General features: G+C 41.5%; 2 protein-coding genes across 3 annotated transcripts in view; one reads left to right on the top strand and one right to left on the bottom strand.

Annotated features, from left to right (window-relative positions):
- The window catches only part of polr1a (RNA polymerase I subunit A), a 25,805-nt gene extending 18,152 nt beyond the window's left edge, over positions 1–7,653 (bottom strand). Inside the window, exons 1-13 of the mRNA XM_007571885.2 lie at positions 7,577–7,653; positions 7,184–7,292; positions 6,958–7,053; positions 6,011–6,160; positions 5,678–5,788; positions 5,503–5,588; positions 5,317–5,402; positions 4,078–4,158; positions 1,251–1,365; positions 1,036–1,183; positions 790–951; positions 377–499; positions 58–285 (exon numbers count right to left, since the gene is read on the bottom strand). Of these exons, the coding sequence (XP_007571947.1) occupies positions 58–285; positions 377–499; positions 790–951; positions 1,036–1,183; positions 1,251–1,365; positions 4,078–4,158; positions 5,317–5,402; positions 5,503–5,588; positions 5,678–5,788; positions 6,011–6,160; positions 6,958–7,053; positions 7,184–7,292; positions 7,577–7,653 (1,572 nt within the window). The remainder of the gene's footprint in view (positions 1–57; positions 286–376; positions 500–789; positions 952–1,035; positions 1,184–1,250; positions 1,366–4,077; positions 4,159–5,316; positions 5,403–5,502; positions 5,589–5,677; positions 5,789–6,010; positions 6,161–6,957; positions 7,054–7,183; positions 7,293–7,576) is intronic.
- Positions 7,654–7,835: 182 nt separating this feature from the next.
- ptcd3 (pentatricopeptide repeat domain 3) overlaps positions 7,836–17,500 on the top strand; it is a 16,005-nt gene continuing 6,340 nt past the window's right edge. The window contains exons 1-22 of one of the 2 annotated variants that reach the window (XM_016681698.1): positions 7,836–8,090; positions 8,616–8,668; positions 8,949–8,988; positions 9,088–9,133; positions 9,230–9,298; positions 9,420–9,524; positions 10,399–10,522; positions 10,616–10,719; positions 10,802–10,963; positions 11,038–11,098; positions 11,645–11,727; positions 11,876–12,020; positions 12,113–12,166; positions 12,283–12,372; positions 12,469–12,497; positions 12,696–12,802; positions 12,890–12,968; positions 14,134–14,224; positions 14,303–14,388; positions 15,075–15,211; positions 16,093–16,134; positions 16,222–16,380. In XM_016681698.1, coding sequence (XP_016537184.1) covers positions 8,002–8,090; positions 8,616–8,668; positions 8,949–8,988; positions 9,088–9,133; positions 9,230–9,298; positions 9,420–9,524; positions 10,399–10,522; positions 10,616–10,719; positions 10,802–10,963; positions 11,038–11,098; positions 11,645–11,727; positions 11,876–12,020; positions 12,113–12,166; positions 12,283–12,372; positions 12,469–12,497; positions 12,696–12,802; positions 12,890–12,968; positions 14,134–14,224; positions 14,303–14,388; positions 15,075–15,211; positions 16,093–16,134; positions 16,222–16,380 — 1,955 coding nt within the window. In that variant the 5' untranslated portion in view covers positions 7,836–8,001. Of the gene's footprint in view, positions 8,091–8,615; positions 8,669–8,948; positions 8,989–9,087; positions 9,134–9,229; positions 9,299–9,419; positions 9,525–10,398; positions 10,523–10,615; positions 10,720–10,798; positions 10,964–11,037; positions 11,099–11,644; positions 11,728–11,875; positions 12,021–12,112; positions 12,167–12,282; positions 12,373–12,468; positions 12,498–12,695; positions 12,803–12,889; positions 12,969–14,133; positions 14,225–14,302; positions 14,389–15,074; positions 15,212–16,092; positions 16,135–16,221; positions 16,381–17,500 lie in introns of both variants that reach the window. The other variant, XM_007571908.2, reaches the window with a different exon arrangement.

The following is a 17,500-nucleotide window of genomic DNA, read 5'->3' as shown; positions in this document are numbered from 1 at the left end:
TGACGGAGTGAAAACCCAGCCACAGCTCTGAGTGGGTCCGCTTGCAGTCAGACTTACGATCTTCATGGGCATCTTGTGTGGACCGGGACAGGGCGTCAGCAGTTGCTTGGCGACCGCCTCCCTCTGTGCGGCGCTGCTCGGCGACAGGATGGTCTTCCTGCCGTCCTCGTTAATCACCATGGAGGCGCCGGGGTGGACGTTGGGCCCATTGAGGACGGCCTGCCGGAGCTCCTTCACATTCCAGGGCGTGACGGGCTGAGGGTAGGTCAGCTTGGTGGCAAACACCTCAACACACACACACACACACACACCGTCAACATGTCAATAATCAACTGGTTGACAACTCTGTTGCTACTCTCCACCTAGTTCAAGTTACCATGGGGATCCCGATCTCGTTGGTTCCGATGTACATGTCAGGACAGATGACGGACCGGGCGGCGTAGTCCACCCGCTTCCCCATCATGTGCTTCCGGAACAATCCATCCTTCTTCTCCAGGATCTGCCAAACAGAAACAGAAAAGTCCTTGGTTTTATCTTAAAAAGGGAATTGACTTTTTTTATTTGCATCTTTTAATGTTTTTTTTTAATACTGCATAGAAAGAGGCTTCAGTAGTTAAATGAAAAATCTGCAGAATGTTGCATTTTTTTTTAGCCGATTGTCAGGAGAAGAAAACAAAAAAAAACCACTCCCTAAAAATGATCCATAGATGCAGCCATATTTTAAACATGTCCTAGTTCATGCCCCATTTTTCCCGCTGCATGCCATGACTGTATCCCAGTCTGTCACACCTGTCTGATCCCGGGGTATTTGTCCGTTATCAGTTTGTCCATCTCACTGTCGAAGACGATGTTGACATGGCTCTGCAGGCGGATCCACATGTTATAGAGCTTATCTGGTAACGTCACTCCGCTAATTCCTGACAGGAATGTCTGATCCTCTGGGTCCAACGTCTGGGGTTTGGGGGAAACAAACGGTGGGATAAATAAAGAGCTGAGATGAAGTATTCCCAAAAGGAAGGCGTGACGTTCTCTCACCACTTCCTCCACCTCCTCAGTTTGCTTCTCTCCTGCTATGAGAGTCAGAAGCTTCCTGATGATGCTGCAGTCCTTCATCACAGCCTGCATGTTGACCGTCTGGCCGTTGGTGAACATCTGGTCGCCAAGGCGATTGATGGGGCGATACCTAGAACAGAGGGCGGGTCAGGTACTGCGGTCAGCCTTCACGTAGGCGCGTTGTGCTGCCAGCGTACCTGCAGGGTGGAACCACCAGCAGCTCCAGGAAGAACAGGTCTGGGTAGAAACTCTTCTGTCCCTCAGACCCTGAGCTCTCCTCCAGACCAGGAAACAGGAACTTCAGGAAGAAACCTGGAATCAAAGGTGTCGAGACAACTCAAGATCATCCCACTTCCCCATGCTGGACATTTTGGTTTAGCAGTAACAATACCGGTAAAATTAATCATATAAAGTAACATCTAGACCTAACAGTAATTCTAATTATTTTTGTACTTAATCATAAGAAATCAAAGTCATAATCATAGGCAGAGAGCGAGTGCTGTCAAGCCATGGATAAGGAACGGCGGGATTCCTGCAGACTGGAGGAAAGTTTCCAGCCTGCAGAGAGTTTTAAAGAATGAAATCGAAACATTTTGAGTAACTGAATAAGAACCAGTGCAAAATATTTGTATTAATGTTGCTTTGATGCTGAATCGGAGAAGTTAAAAGAGGTTATTGATGGGATTTTGACAAAAAACTTGAAATGATGTAAAATGTGTAACTGCAATCAAAGATCACTGATGTTGTGTGTTGGAGGCAGATACTAGCTGAAAGGTTGGGAAAAAGATGATCAGTAATAATCATGTTTCATGTGTTTGACCTGTAACCTCAGTAAAGTTGACCAGAGTTTCATACTGGTTGCTCACATGCAGTGAATCAGGAAACAGATGGGCAACCCAAAGAGGAACTGAAACTGCTGGAGAGAAGGAAAGCCTGTAGGTTAAAGGACTGTGACCTTTGAGCAGGCCCAGGACAAAAATACACATAAGGCAAGATGTCTCCAAAGCAAAAGTGGATCTGAGATCATCTATTCAAGCAGGCAGTGAATGGGAAAGGGCATCCTGTGAGATGAGAGTGACCTTTGAGCATTCTCAGGGTGCTTCAAAGTCTGCTGCAAAAGGAGAGAAGTGGGCTTTTCCTTCCGTAAGGTCCGCTCCGACACCTAGACGGATCAACAAAGCCATGGATCTACACTGAACAAAAATATAAATGCCTCATGTCAAATATAAGAGTTTTATGAACATTTGGGTTGAGCAATATATAGAGAAACTCAAAGTATATTTTCAGTAATCGCTGATCTTCATATCGGCATTGATAACATGGTGGTCTGGCCATTTGCAGCAGATTGACAGTCCTTTGAACATGATAGGGGTCAGACTGAGGAATTTGATTTTGACCCAGTTGGCTTCTGGTAGGCGGTTACGGACAGTCTGATGTGATCCGTCTGTTGTACAGACCAATAGACTCATCAGCTGTGTGTGTCGCTGGTCTTAACCGATCCCACAGATGGACGAGCCGGATGTGGCGATCTTGTGCTGTAGTGGTCAGACGCGGCCGACAAAGATGAGGTCGATTTTGCAGTAGTGCCAGTGTGTTGGAAACCAACTCTTAAACGGTCAATGGTCCGAAAATGGACATTGAGCCATGCAGCTACTGTTCTGGTGGACATCCCTGTACCAACATGCCAATGGCACGCTCCCGCATAACTTGTGACATCTGAAGCGTTATGACTTGTGACAAAATGTGACATTTTGGGTTGGCCTTTTATTGTCCCCAGTCCAAGGACTGTGCAGCTGTTGCTCATTTTGTCTGATCACCCAGTGGGCATGCCCCATCCTGCACTCAGTAAAAAAAACAACTCACTGAGTACTGCTCACTGACAGCAGGATGGATTAAAAATTATACACAAATCAAGAGAAATATTACTTTTGTGCAACAAAATGCTAGCAAATGCTCATTTACAGTTGTTAACGCCACATGGCAACAATATTTGACATGGGGTATTTATATTTTTTGTTCAGGTTACGTGGAAGAGACCCACAAGCTGATGGACTGCAGCAGAGCGCCTGCATGAGGAAATTCCCCCAAAATCCAACAGGTGCAGCTTTGAATCTGGACTCTTCCAGCATCCAGGCCTACAGGCCAACATGCCTCAGCTCCCTGGGGACACGGGCCCCCTCACTCTGCCAGGACAGATCCTATGCCAATGCATAGGACTGGAGTTTGTGGTTCAGTTCTCCGACATGCAAATAGATTTTATTATGCATCTCTTTGATTTGATGTTTGGATCCGTTTTCTGCTGCTGCTAAACGCTGTATAATCCCCCTCATCCCAACCCATACTTAAATAAGCATACAAAGACACTCACATGGTGGACATTCTTTCTGTGTGTCACTCTAGAGTCCTCTGATAGGTGTAATTAATTATGGTGTCCGAATGACTAAACCGACAAGGTGTAACTACCGATGGCTTAGAAAACAAATAGAAGATACAAATATCTCCTCTGCAACTTGTAACTCAAGATGCAAAAACCTAACCTGGGCAACCTTTAAGAGCACGCTGTGAAAAAGAGGAGAACGACCCCCAACGGGTGTGGTCTGTTGGACTTAATTGAACTCCGGCAGCTAGTAGGTTAACCCACAGGAGGAAGCGAGGAGGAAATTCTGGAAGAAGGTCGTCAGACCCAGGCAAATGCCCTCCACTGAAGCCAGCTGAAATGTTCTGCGTGAACTCGGCCACAGGCAGCTGGATGGAGCACCGATGCTCCTCCGGAGAAAAGTGCCAACTCAGACAAAGGAAACAGGAATCACTTTCCTGAAAAGTCTGACGGATCAAGTTGTTTAGAAGGTCGCAAAAAAAAGGAAAAACATCTATATTTTTCAGACATAAGAGAAGTTTTGGTGTCACGATTTAGTTCCACCTGATCAGGACACTCAGATTTCTCCGACTCATCTCTACACATTAAAATAATGCTCTTTATGCTCATATAATGTCTAATTTCAGCTCTCAGGGTTTGGATTTTACCTTCTTTCTCCCAGAGTTTACTGATGTGCTCCCTGGCGGTGCTGGCAGTGAGGAACACTCTCTTTCCAGTCAGAAGATCTTCTGCAATACCGACAAAAAAGACATGTAAGCAGAGAGAAATATTCTCATTCAACACATCCCACGCAAAATAAGAGCAGAAATCTGGAAAGAATATCTTCACAATAAAGCAACAGAAACCTTCCTCTTGTATTAATTCTTTGTTCTAAATGCTTATTTCTTTGTTTTGCTTTATTGAACACTTTACTACTTCTTGCTCCACTGAAATGTCTTAGCTACTTCTGAACTACAGCAAACTAAACCTGAAAACAGTTAGGCTGAAGAGTTTAATCGGTTTCCATCTTTTGGATTTGGATGATTAAACACTCTATTTGTTTAATAAAAAGTTTTAGTTTCTTTTAAGTTTCTCTAGTTCTTGCAGGGACATAAAAGCGTTGGAATTCTCTCACTTGGGAATGTTCTTCAGGAGACAGAAGGCTGATTTTGCAACCATCTTTATGTGACTCTGAAGGCTCAGGTCTGACTCACTGCTACAGCCAGACTTCAGGTCTGACCGCCAGTTTCTTGATGTAATAACTGAAGCTGAAGTTAACTAAAACTAACAAAACAACAAAAAAATGAAATTGAGAAACCAATTTTGTGAAATGAAAACAATAATTAATGGGGGCAAAAATTTTTACTACCTGCAAGAATATTGGTTATAAAACTAACTGAAACATACTGAAATTAGAGATATAATGGCCATAGTTTTCGTGTTTATGAATCTATTTATTAGCCTTTGGAATTGATGTGAAATAAATTTTTTTTCCCTCCCACACAAGCGGTTTACATCAGCTGTCGGCAAATAACAGCGCTCCATACCCCAACTAGTGGTACTTATGCTCACAAAACAGAGACCGCAAAAAGTTGGGAGAAAACACCAGAGTCGGCTGGTCGTTCAATAATTACTTTTTTCAATACACATTTTTTTGAAAATGGTATCATCTGTTGAGTACTCATTACCCAATCGATGTATAAATAATCACAATAGTATAGTTTTACCTCTTTGAATCCTACACCTAAAAATTAACCAAACTAGTATGAAAAAACTAAAACTACCACTACAATCAATAAAAACAAAATTAAAACTAAATATTTAACTAATAATAACTAATAAAAACTCCTGAACTTACCACAGAAAAACTACAAAACTAAACATTATGCACTGCCAAAGTCCCCCACCTGTGTTTTCATCAGTTTGTCCTCCCGTTGGCATGGTGATGATCAGCTTGGTGTTGTGTTCGCGACGCACCGTTGACCTGCCAACTCTTCCCCCAGATAAAACACAGACATACAGCACGAGGTGAACTTGGCGTCACCGATCAGAACGTCATGCTTCACGGTCAGGCTGGGTCGCTGCCGGCCTACCTGCAGTACGGACACTTCCTGGTGTTCAGCTGGACCCTCCAGAAGTCGTTTATCAGGCTGCTCTTCTTCTCAACCAGATGTTTAATCTAACAAACAGAAACGTGACGCAGGAAGACATCGTCAGTGAAACCACCTGTCTGGTTGGGTTTGTGATCATGTGGAGGTGTAAACTCACGGGTTTGGAGTTCTGTGAAGCCTCAGCGTTCGCTCCAATGACCATGCTGGTGAACTCCCTCAGCACCTGCTCGATCTCATCTCCAGTGGCTTTGGGGTTCTCTTCAAGGTGCTAACATAAACAGAACAAAAATCAACTTGACTTTTTTTTTTTTGTCCGATAGCAAATCTCCATGGTTTCCCACAGTTAATAGTTAATTACACACTTAAAGTGCAAGTTAGGTCCCAGTTCATCTTTAAAAATGAGTTTATCAGTATCAATTCGTCAACAGATTTGAATTTGAATCAGGAAATTCTGATGCAGATGTGATGGTGTGATGTTCCTTTAACCCACCTGATTAAGAACTCTCTCCACAAGGTGGACCTCCTCCATGGCTCCACGCTCCAGTAACCGGAGTTGGTTGACCAGCAGGTGGATGGCGGCGCGGGGACATGTCAACATGTGACACGACAGGCACGAGCCGCGGATCAACAGGTAGAGTTTCTGAAGGGGAACAACATGTCAGACACAAAGTGAAATAAATGGATTAAAAATTGGACTATTTAAAGCTAGAAGCATATCGGAAGCTGATGGGATGCGCTGAGAGCAACACTCTTTAGTGTAGAAGCTCTAAGTGAAGAAAACCATTATCTACTAGTTATTTCTTCTGTCAGTGACATGACAGCACAAAAACTGGAAGAAGATGTTTAAAAGGAAGCTATAGTTTCTATGATATACTGAAATATGTCTCCATTTTCTTCAGGCTGATGGAGAGAGTGAGAGTTGCAGCAAATAACAGGAAGGCTAAACGTGGAAAACCAAAGTTACTCTCCTTTATCCTTTTCAAACTTTTTCTATCCATCTATAATGAAGCCAGACTACTGCAGTTTTCTTTTTTCATCATTATTCATTCTGTTTAAAATTTTATTCTGATTTTCACTTGAATGGCAAAGAGGAAATGTCACATTTCTTGGGGAAACATTTCTAAATTATTCATCAATCTTATCTTTTTGTGTTACAAAACTCTTAGATTTTAATAGCTCTGTGTACTTTAAAGAACAACAGTACATTCTTGTGCTAATCACCAATATAAAAATTCTAAAGAATGCTGAAAATGTTCGCTCCATTAATAATAATAATAATAATAATAATAATAATAATAATAATAATATTGTGGCAATGCTTTTAAAATGTTAATTAAATAAGCAGCTGAACTCAATTTCCATATCCTTCAACTGAATATTCTTACATTTGTGAAAGCTGTTAATCTAATTCTGTATATGTTTGTGTATTGTGCTCACATCAAAGAACAGTGGGTTGTAGACTGGTAGAGGCAGCTCTATGTGTCCAAAGTGTCCTGGACAGTTGTTGAAATCCTGACAGCAGGTGGAACAAATCTGGGAAAACAGAACAATATCAAACAAAATAACATGATTAATTTAAATGCAAAATGAGGCATTGGATTAATTCAAAAGATTCAACACTAAGGTCCAAACACTGAGCACATATAAAGATTCAGTAAAGCACCTCTTTGGTGTCTGTTGGCCCCAGAGCCAGGTCATACAAACTGTTCTGGGCCACATTTCCAACAGCGTCCAGAAACTTGGAGTTGGTGATGGTTTTCACGCTCAACTTCCTGAATAAGAGATGGAAAAAAATGTTGCAACTTATCCTCAGTTACTTTTTAATCAGTTTTGTGACTGGTTCTGAGCTTTTTGGATCAGAAAGTAAAACAGCAGATAAGCTTAAAGGGCAGTTTGTTTTTGACTTATTATTTGACAAGCATACTCAGGTGCTACAACTAATGAGTTTCTCCACAGCAGCTCCGATGTGACAGATTTCAGGGAGCTAAAAGCCACTAGCTTCTATTTGGTTTTGAACTCTGACTCGCCAGAAGCTAACAGGCTAAAGCTGCCTCACCTTATTTCTTCGGGTGAGTACAAGCCAAACGACATGCCCTCCAGCCGCCGCCATGGCACTTCTTTGGAAAACAACATTTTTTGGATGCTAGCTGAAACTTTGTGTTGTTTATAGCTGTAGATTCATGGCGGTGCGCTTGAAATCCACGAGTCGCACTTTCCTCCTGTTAAAGCACGTGGGACCGCGAGAACTACAGCTGAGACTGGAGGGGAGCACACGCACATACATTGCAGGGCATTTACACGAAATTACTCTTTACATTTACTTTATATTTCAATAATATCTACGAAATAGTTGCTAAAGCAGATCTAAATCAGATATACTTCGGCATTAACTTTTGAAAAACCTATGACTATTATTTCCTCTCCCCCTCTTTTATTGGACATGGTTTATCCCTTTCCCACAAGCCTTCAGTTTTTAACAATATGGCGGCTCCCTGTAGGCACGTAGGACATCATATTCAGAAAAACGGAAGATTTCTGCGGATTAACATCAACCAGCTGTTTGCTTGCAGGTAGGGCATGCTTGTGAATGTTTTTCTATCATATTCTGCTTTCACTTACTTGTAACGTCGTGTGTGTTATTAGTGTAACACCAGTAGCATCCCCCGGCAGGAGAGGTCACGTCTCTGACTTTTTACTTACATCACAACCACTATGTGTCGGCTAAATCTGTTTAAATTAAACATATGCAGCTAAAGGTCAGACTGCTGTTTAGTCACAAAGCGGGAAAAATACTTCTAGGTGTAAAAAAATATATATAAAGTCTTCCAGTAGTTCCACAATAAACTGTAAACTAACTACAGATGCTTTACTGTGTTAAGTAAATGCAGGTGCAGCATTAAATTCTGTTTCCCATTTATTCGTTGGCCAAGTTGAAAATATTAGTTTATTGGTTCGTCTATGGTGGCACAGTTGATAGCACCTCTTGTATTTGCAATACAAAGGTCATGTGTTCGATTCCCGGTTGGGGTCTTTCTAAATTGTGCGCGTTATTGGTTTTGTCCAGATAATGAAAGCTTAGTTCTGTCTCTCTTCAGGAGTTTCGGGCTGACTTCAGCTCTTCAACAACAAGCTACCGACCTTCATAAAGGTAAACCAATCAAATTAGTATGGACGTTTGATTTGGAGTTTATGGAAAGACTTATGTCTCTAAATGCCAAGGACAACAACCTGCTGGAGACTGAAAACCTTTCACTCTCCAGCAACATAAACATTGACATATCACACATAAAACAAATATGAAGTACAGTTAAGATTAAGGGATGTGAATACTTTCACGATGCACCGTAACCATAGCAAATCAGTAGAGAAAACAGTGTTGAATTCCTGTTGTCTCTTGATATAAAAACTGCATTTTTGCATTTTTTCAGAATCAAAAGAAGCTATAGTCATCCCCAGGAAGAAATCATGGTATGTCTAATGTATCATAAACAGTATAAAAAGTTTTATTCTGATCACTGATGACTACATTCTTTAGCACAGTCAGTATTGGCGTTTTCCTCTTGACAGGAACAAGGAGGCAGTGCTGGAGGCTCTTGCTTCTACTGTCCAAAGAGTAAGAGTTCTCACGGGCTAAGATTTTGGTTTCTCTGCGTGGTTCTGTTATTTTGGTTGTTTATCATGTTTCCTGTTTGGACATTTCTCCCTGCAGGACCCAACAGCGTATCCCTACCAGTTCCAGGACGACTCGTACCTCTCACCCAGGACATCCATTGAGTTTGTAGGAGCTCTAGCTTGATATATCATCCTTTAAATCTGTGTTTCCATAGTGATTTCTCAAAAAATGAATGGGGACACTACCTGACAGTGAGTTGTTTTATTTTTCTTCTTTCTCTTTGCAGAAGCTGTTCTCTCTCTCTCAGGAGTCCGGCAGAGCTGCAGCCAAGTACTTTGTCAACAGCAACCCCAAGTTATTCACCAAAGACTTCGCAGAACCGCATATACCAGTAAGAACCGCAGGGATGCAAATAATTAATCGACTTCCGATTAATTGTCGATTGATGGTTTATTAGATGAAAACTAGTTCCAATAATGTCCACTTAAACGTTCTTTCAGTGTTGTAGTTTGGCCGCCATCCAAAAGAGGGCGCCATTGATCATTCTTAAGCATAGCCAGTTGATACAGAAACTGTCCAAACAGAGACCGGTTTGGGATGTAGAATACACTTTTGTCGTGAGTTCTGCCTGAACATGTCTCTCTATTTATGGGGAAATTAAGTGTTTCACACGGTTTATTTCTGTTCAGCAACCAATTAGCTTCCTCTCTTGTTGTATTCTATAAATATGTCTAAATTTACTAATATGAGAAAACCACAATTTTCTTTGTATTTGATAAGTACTTAATAAAGTGGAGACAAAATAATTTTGTCTTCCCTTTTTTATTCCATATAGTCTGAAAAATAAAGCTGTTTTGTTATGGAAAGACAGTCAGCCATTTTGATACTAGAGAAAACTGAGGGTTTTAAGAAAAAGATCGCTTATCGATTAATCTGGAGGTTATGGGTTTTTTTTGTTCGTTTTTGCAATCCCACGTCTCCTGCAGGGACACACTGTGAGATGGAATTTTTTTTCCCTCATCTACATTCATGTTATTCTCATCTAACAAAAGATCAGCACCTGCAGCCTCAGGCAAATGTCTACTCATGTCTTATGTTGTTTGTTTATGTATTTTTTTTTCTTTATGCTTTGGATGGGCTGTACTGAAACAAATTTTGTTGTTCTGATTCTGATAGCAATCAATTGTAGATGAACTTATTAATCAGTGACTTGCACACTTAGTTTGTACTTGTTTTGTTAGTTTGTTTTGTGTGTATATTTGTAGTGTTTGATGCCAGAGAGCGTGGCGCTGCGTCTGGAGGAGGTGAGCCAGGAGGCGCTGGAGGAACGGATCAGCCTGAGGAAGGTCTCGGCTGCGGTGGAGATGTATGATCAGCTGCTGCAGTCCGGTGAGGTTGCACGCAAGAAAGGCTAGGTTTCTTTTAAAAAAGAAAAAAACGCCACCAATGCGCCGCTTCACTGGTGAATATTGCTCCTTCCAGGCACAGCGGTCTCCATGGAGACAACCCATAAGCTGCTGGACCTCATCTGTCTGTACTGTGACAGAGACCCAGTCCAGGAGGGGACGCCGCAGACTGAGGACAGAGTGAGTCGATCGTAACCAGGACGATGTGGTCGGCTCTACGGAGCGCCGGTGTTGAGGTTTGTCTCTGTGTTCGGCTCAGGAGGAGGAGGAGGAGGAGGACAGGAGGCGGAAACCCATGGGGCGCCAAGCGATGGACTTCCTGAAGTGCACCTGGAAGGAGAACAACAACGCGGAGAGGATCTTCAACCTGCTGCCGGAGAGAGACGCGCGGTGTTACTCCGCTCTGATCAGAGGCATGGTGAAGGTAACGCCTCGCTCACGTTTGTCTTGCTGAACAAACGGCTGCAGCGTTCCTTCATTGTTTATGTCTCCCCGCAGCACGGAGCATACGCAAAGGCCTTCAACCTGTATGAAGACCTGCTCAACAACAGACTGTCAGGTGAGGATCAGGACACACAGCGAGCAGGAAGCAGCGCATTGCTAATACTGGACGAATATCTGCTTAGATCCAGGATAGCTCAGATGTGAGGTCCCCCAAGGTTCAATCCTGGGACTCCTTCTATTTGATTACATACCACACCTCCACTTTATCAGGTTATAACAAGATATAAGATTAATTACCATTAAGCGTGTCGCAATAAACGAATATATAGCAACATGTCTTACTTTTAATACTTGTTAGCACCAGGGTTTCCCCCAGAAAACTTTCCAAACCCAGTGGTAGCCCGCTGGATGACCGCCATTTTTTTTTTTTTTTAGTTAAAAAATATTTGAAGTTGACAGGAAATTGGAAAATATCACTTGATATTATTGGAAGATTGATACCTACACACCAACTATAAAGTCTTACAAAAGGGGCAAACATTAAAACAAACTAAAATAAATAAACAATGCTTAGCCTGGTGGGCTAATTCAGCCAGGAAAGTCACGTAGCACCACGAAACACGAAACTTACTGTTTTTTGACAGTTTTTCTGCGTTCACAGCTGACGTCCACATCTTCAACGCGCTGATCTCAGCAGTTCCTGATGTCAGAAAGAAGAACAATGAGAGATGGGACCTCATCGCTGTAAGAACTACTCAATTCTGGAACGTTGTTCAGATTCCCTTTAAATAAAAAAACAAAGACATTTTTAATATCAGAACAACTGAAGGAAGCAACCAGACCAGGTGTTCAATGTTAAATTATGTGTGTATGTGTGTGTGTGTGGGTGTAGGAGCTGCTGAACCAGATGAATGAACAGAAAGTTCGTCCCAACCTGCTCACCTTCAACAGCGTTCTCAAAGCTCTGAGACAATGCAGCTTCCTGGCTAAAACCTTTTCGCCCCAGATTCTGAACGAGATGAAGGCCCTGGGAATCGGTAAGCTACAGGCTCCATCGCCTCTGTCGTCTACCTCTGGGGGTCACAGGGTCATGTTTCCTCACCCATGCTTTCTTCTGTGTAACCTTCAGCTCCAAGCTTGGCCACCTATGAGCACATCCTGACAGTCTTCTTCTACAAGTCAGGTAGGTCTGGCTGTGGCTGAGACAGGTGTTTATGAGCTACTTCCTGTTTATGAGCTACTTCCTGTTTATGAGCTACTTCCTGTACGCGGACTGAGCGGTGGACATTTTCTCCGCAGCCTCCTCCGGACCCAGCAACATGGCCATCTTACAGGACGTGTTGATGGAGCTGGAGGGAACCAGCTTTACCTGCCAGGACCCTAATGACGGTGAGTCCAGAGCGACAGAGAGGAAATGATGTCATCTGTACTGATACGATGACAGGAAACCTTTCTAAACTTGTTTTCTTTTTCTTTTCTTCCCAGTTTTGTTCTTCGCCACTGCAATGAAACTGGTGAGTTTTAAAACGTTCTCCTTCTTTTTTAAATGTCTTTCTTTTCTGTTTTAATTTCTTTTAGCTTTGACTTTACTTTTTTAGTGTAGAACCAGAATTGGGTTTTATTCACCAAGTTTGAGCAACCAAACAAGGAAATTGCATTTAGGGCTGTAACTCTGTTCTTGCTACATTAACCTCACCTCCAATGTCTCCAAGTGTTTGGACAATAAAGATCTGGAGCTGGGCTACAAAGTTCACAGTCTGGTGGAAGTTGGGGAGAACTGGAGGCTGCTAGGAGATTCATATCAACAGGCTCTCTATTAGTAAGTTCCCAGAAATGGCTCTTCTGATGCAGTCTTCCTTCGTATTTGGTTTTTCCTTCTTCCTAACCCTCCCCGTTTTCTCGGCAGCGGTCGCTTCTTCAACCTGCTGTGCCTGATGGAGCACATCGACGTGGTGCTGAAGTGGTACAGCCGGATCGTCCCCTCGGTCAGTGCCCCCCCATCTGGCTGCGTTTCCATTACAGTCGTGCACCAAACTTTGTCAAGGTTCCCCTAATGTTGGGGGGGGAAAACCCCCATTTTTTATTTTGGGTTTTTTCCTTTTTTTAGGAACGGCATTAAATTCCCCGTTGCTTTTGGTTTTTTTAAGGTTACTTTTTTTTTCTCGTGAGCGGTCTTTTCTTCACGCTCCTTGCTGTCATCTTCTTCTTCCTGGTTTCCTCCAGTAGTGACATCCTGTTGTTGATCATGTGACTCGTCTGATGGTGGGGAATGCTTTTGTGAATTTGACCAATCCCGGTTGATGAGGCCTATCAATCAGACACCATATATGGCACTTCCTATTTTTAGATAATTGTCAATATAAAGGTTTTTTTTTTTTCTTTTTTTACTGTCAAGAGGTGAATTTCATTTATTTGTTTAGAAAAACTTACCCTGAACACTTTCAACATTTTTGTATTTTTAAACATTTAAAATATCATCATATTTGCCCTTTAATAGATTTGTTTATTTTATTTTTATCAGAAATGATGTAAAATATTAAAGATCGTGGGCTGCACAGTGGCGCAGTTGGTAGAGCTGTTGCCGTGCAGCAAGAAGGTTCTGGGTTCGATTCCCGGCCCCGGTCTTTCTGCATGGAGTTTGCATGTTCTCCCTGTGCATGCGTGGGTTTTCTCCGGGTACTCCGGTTTCCTCCCACAGTCCAAAAAACATGACTGTTAGGTTAATTGGTCTGTCTAAATTGCCCCTAGGTGTGTGTGTGCGCGCATGGTTGTGTGTCTGTGTTGCCCTGCGACAGACTGGCGACCTGTCCAGGATGGACCCCGCCTCTCGCCCGGAACGTTAGCTGGAGATAGGCACCAGCACCCCTCCCGACCCCACTGAGGGACAAGGGTGTTCAGAAAATGGATGGATGGATGGATGGATTAAAGATCGTGTGAAATACACCACTTGTGACGCGGCCAAAAGAAAAACCACATTATCCTAGCAGCAAAACTTTTTATAGAAAAACAAGTTTTTTCGAAATTGCCTCGTTTCCATTCATTTTTTAAATTTCAAATTGCGCAATTACACGGACAATGGAAACGCAGCTACTGTTTGCAGATTCCTGCTGTCTGTGGACGGTAGCTCACTCTTCAGTCTGCTGTTTGCAGTTGCTCTACCCCAACCCTCAGGGAATGAAGAACCTGCTGCAGGCTCTGGACACGGACAGCCGCCTGGACCTGCTGCCCACCATATGGAAAGGTCCGACCCACACCGCCAGGAGCGCTCCACCTGCCTCTGTTTCTATAAATATGGTTCATTTCCCTTTATTGTCTGCAGACATTAAGAGTTTGGGTCATGATAACAAGGTGGATCTGGTGGAGGAGCTGCTGAGTCTCATGGCCAGAGATGAGCACAGTGCGGAGGTTTGTTTTCGTCCCTCACTGATCCACGTTTTTTCATGTCCGATACAGAAAAAACTGGTTGGATTGACTGAAAACAAGTATTAAAAAAAACAACACATGTGCTGAATTAAAATTCATTTAATAACTCTCCACCAGCACAGCACACTTAAATACACAAATAGCTTCATAAGTTTGGTCAAACATGTAAAAACAACACGATTTTAATTTGTTTAGACAACGCAATTAGGAGTATAATAGCCAATGTAAAATAATCATAAAGAAACTGAAACTGACTACTGTGGTCAAACATGGAAAAAAAACTGCAGCAAACTTTCTGTCAAATGTTTCAAAAAGTGCATTTAGGTATTCTAAATATAATGTAAAATGAATAATAAAGCATGACGTCACTCAGAGCACAAAACATAGAATTAGACTGAATAGATCTGCCTGTATGAATCGGGCACATTGTTACTGATACCTGATCTAGGATTTTTTTTTTTTTTTCAATATTGGCACCGATACAGATATTAACATTAGGTCGGTGTGTCTCTACACGGCTCACTGTTATTGTGTCTTTGTGTCTTATCAGTTCTAGTGAGGAGTTTTCTATTATGGCAATAAATTCTAGTAAATGTTTAAAACGCCCCAAAAACTAACAGTACCACAAGACCTAGTGATAAAATGTCTGTCTGACATATCGTCTGCAGGTTCAGGAGTCTTTTGCTGCGTGTGCTCTGGATGTTAAAAGCGTGTTTGGCGAGAGGCCCAAAAAGGAGTGGAGCACCTCGTCGCTGTCACACATCTCCATCCTGCTGCTGCGGGCCAACAAGCTCCAAAAGGCCTGGTGAGAGAAGGATTCACACCACTTACAGGCTGGCAGCGCGTCCTTAAAAAGTCTTCTGCTCAATTATCTAAAATTAAGGCAATAAAATGTCTTACATTTTTTTTCTTTTTAGTTGGGCCTTCAATATGTTAATCACAGGTATTAAATTATGTCTTGACAAGACTATTTGAATAGTCTTGTCTAGACATGGACAAGACTATGTCTATGTCTATGTCTAGACATAGACATAGTCTATTTTTTTCTGGCAGGACTTTTAAGTCAGGCAAACGTTTGAGTCACACTCAGACATCTTGATGACGTTCTGTGACTGGAGACTGTTGAAGTTTTCCTTTAATTGGTTTATTGCTGACTTTGAGTTATTCTTTCTGTCGCTATAAAGCTGTAAATCAAGGAAAATGTGTAAAGACATCTCTCAACTCTTAATTTTTAAAATTTATTTAACCTCCAGTGAAAGAAGAAAAAAGACGGTTGAGGCTACCAGTAACTTACAGCTAGCTAGCAAGCTTTTTGCATGCATCATGGGAAAAGGCAGTTTGTTTGAACAAAGTTCGTACATTTCTAGGCGATGTAAGTCTTAAATCCCTTTCATAATTGTCTTAAAAAGTCTTAAATGTGAGTTGGTGAGACGTGCCTTTAACTCTCTTTATCGTATTACACACAATAAATGATGCGTGGTTTTAAAAAAAAAAAAAAAAGATCTAAAAATCATTTCTATTCTGCCTTCTCTTATAGCTTCAAATAAATTATTATTCAACTCATTTTATTAAAATAAAATGCGTTGAAATTTCTGGTTATGTTGAGAGAAAATATGGAATGGTTTAGGAGGTTTGACTAACTAATGGTTTCTGACCTCATCGTGTCTCTTCCGGTTCCCTCTGCAGGGACATGCTGCAGCTCTTCAAAGACAAAAACAGAGTTCCTTCGTAAGTTTGCACATCATTTTTTTCTTCTTCTTCTTTTATTTTTTTTAGCGCGTAATCCTTTGTTTCCCTGCGGTCTTTTCTCCACAGTGGGGCGCTGTTGAGCAGCTTCCTGACCGCATGTCGATGCAGTGCTTCCCCTCAGAGAGCCGTGGAGCTGGTCCAGCTGTCTGCCGCCTTCAGTCTCCCAACAACCCCAGAGCTAGCTAAGAGGACACTGGCTGAGTTTGAGCTGAACGACAAGCAAAGGTGACTCACTTAATTACCTGGAATCGACAAACCGAGTGGCAAATCAATTTTACTCAAATCGTTCTCTTCATCTGGGGAGTTAGAAAAATATATGACGCACTCTGCAAAAGTTTTAAACCGCCAGACTGGCGAGCAGAATGCTAATGAAAACACTCCCACAGTAGACTGCAAAGCACTATCGGGTAGCCTGGTCATGAATTATTAGCAGACACTACTTGGAACTAACTTGGAACATTTAAAGTCCTGACAGCAACATCTGAATAAGTTAGAGAGGTACATTACAGGCCTTGTCTGACTGCAGAGGAACAGTGTGGAGGTGGGATGGTTATGGTTTGGGCTGGTGCAGCATCTGACTGAGAGCTTCAAAAAGAATCTATTTGAAAATCTTAACAGACTAAAGTCGATGGACTAAGGAAAATCCAGCATAGCTCCTTAAAAAAAGTACTGGAGACCGGTCTCAGAGCATCAATTTAGCTTTGCAAACTACTAAATGTATAAAGAATTACAATGTTTTTTTCTCATTTTTATTCACTATTCAATAAATATTAGGTTCGTTTAGCATAAAATCTGCATCATGCCTTCTGATTTAAGTCAGCCATGAGTTCTTAAGGTTTTGTTTTTTGTAGCCAGGGTGACTGTTGCTTCTGTTTTTTTTTTTTTGTTTTGTTTTTTTTTGTGTTTTTTTTGTAAACTTTTCAATTTTTTGCGAGCTATGCTAGCTTGGAGAGCAAAGCAGCTTGATAAATCAGAAAGATGAGCATGCCACATAAGCTATTATAATTTACTGTATAATAACGATTGACTATTAGGGCCATACTAATTAAACATAAAATTATGAAAATAACCAGAAAATAGTAATAAGACTTTATTCTATAATTCTACAAATTTATTGTTATATTATGACTTTATTCTTGTAATGCTGCAAATTTATTCTACAAAGATTTCTTGTAATATTGTGTGACTTTATTTTTGTAATTTTATTACAAAAATTCTCCATTGTAAAAAAAAAACGGATTAGATTTTATGATGAAAAAAAAAAGTATTTAATTTGTACAGGTCCTTCTCAAAAAATTAGCATATTGTGATAAAGTTCATTATTTTCCATAATATAATGATAAAA

Source organism: Poecilia formosa, unplaced genomic scaffold (assembly GCF_000485575.1).
Source record: "Poecilia formosa unplaced genomic scaffold, Poecilia_formosa-5.1.2 Scaffold289, whole genome shotgun sequence".
Classification (NCBI taxonomy): Eukaryota; Metazoa; Chordata; class Actinopteri; order Cyprinodontiformes; family Poeciliidae; genus Poecilia; species Poecilia formosa.
The sequence above is the reverse complement of the archived record's forward strand: the minus strand, read 5'-3'. Positions and strand labels throughout refer to the sequence as shown.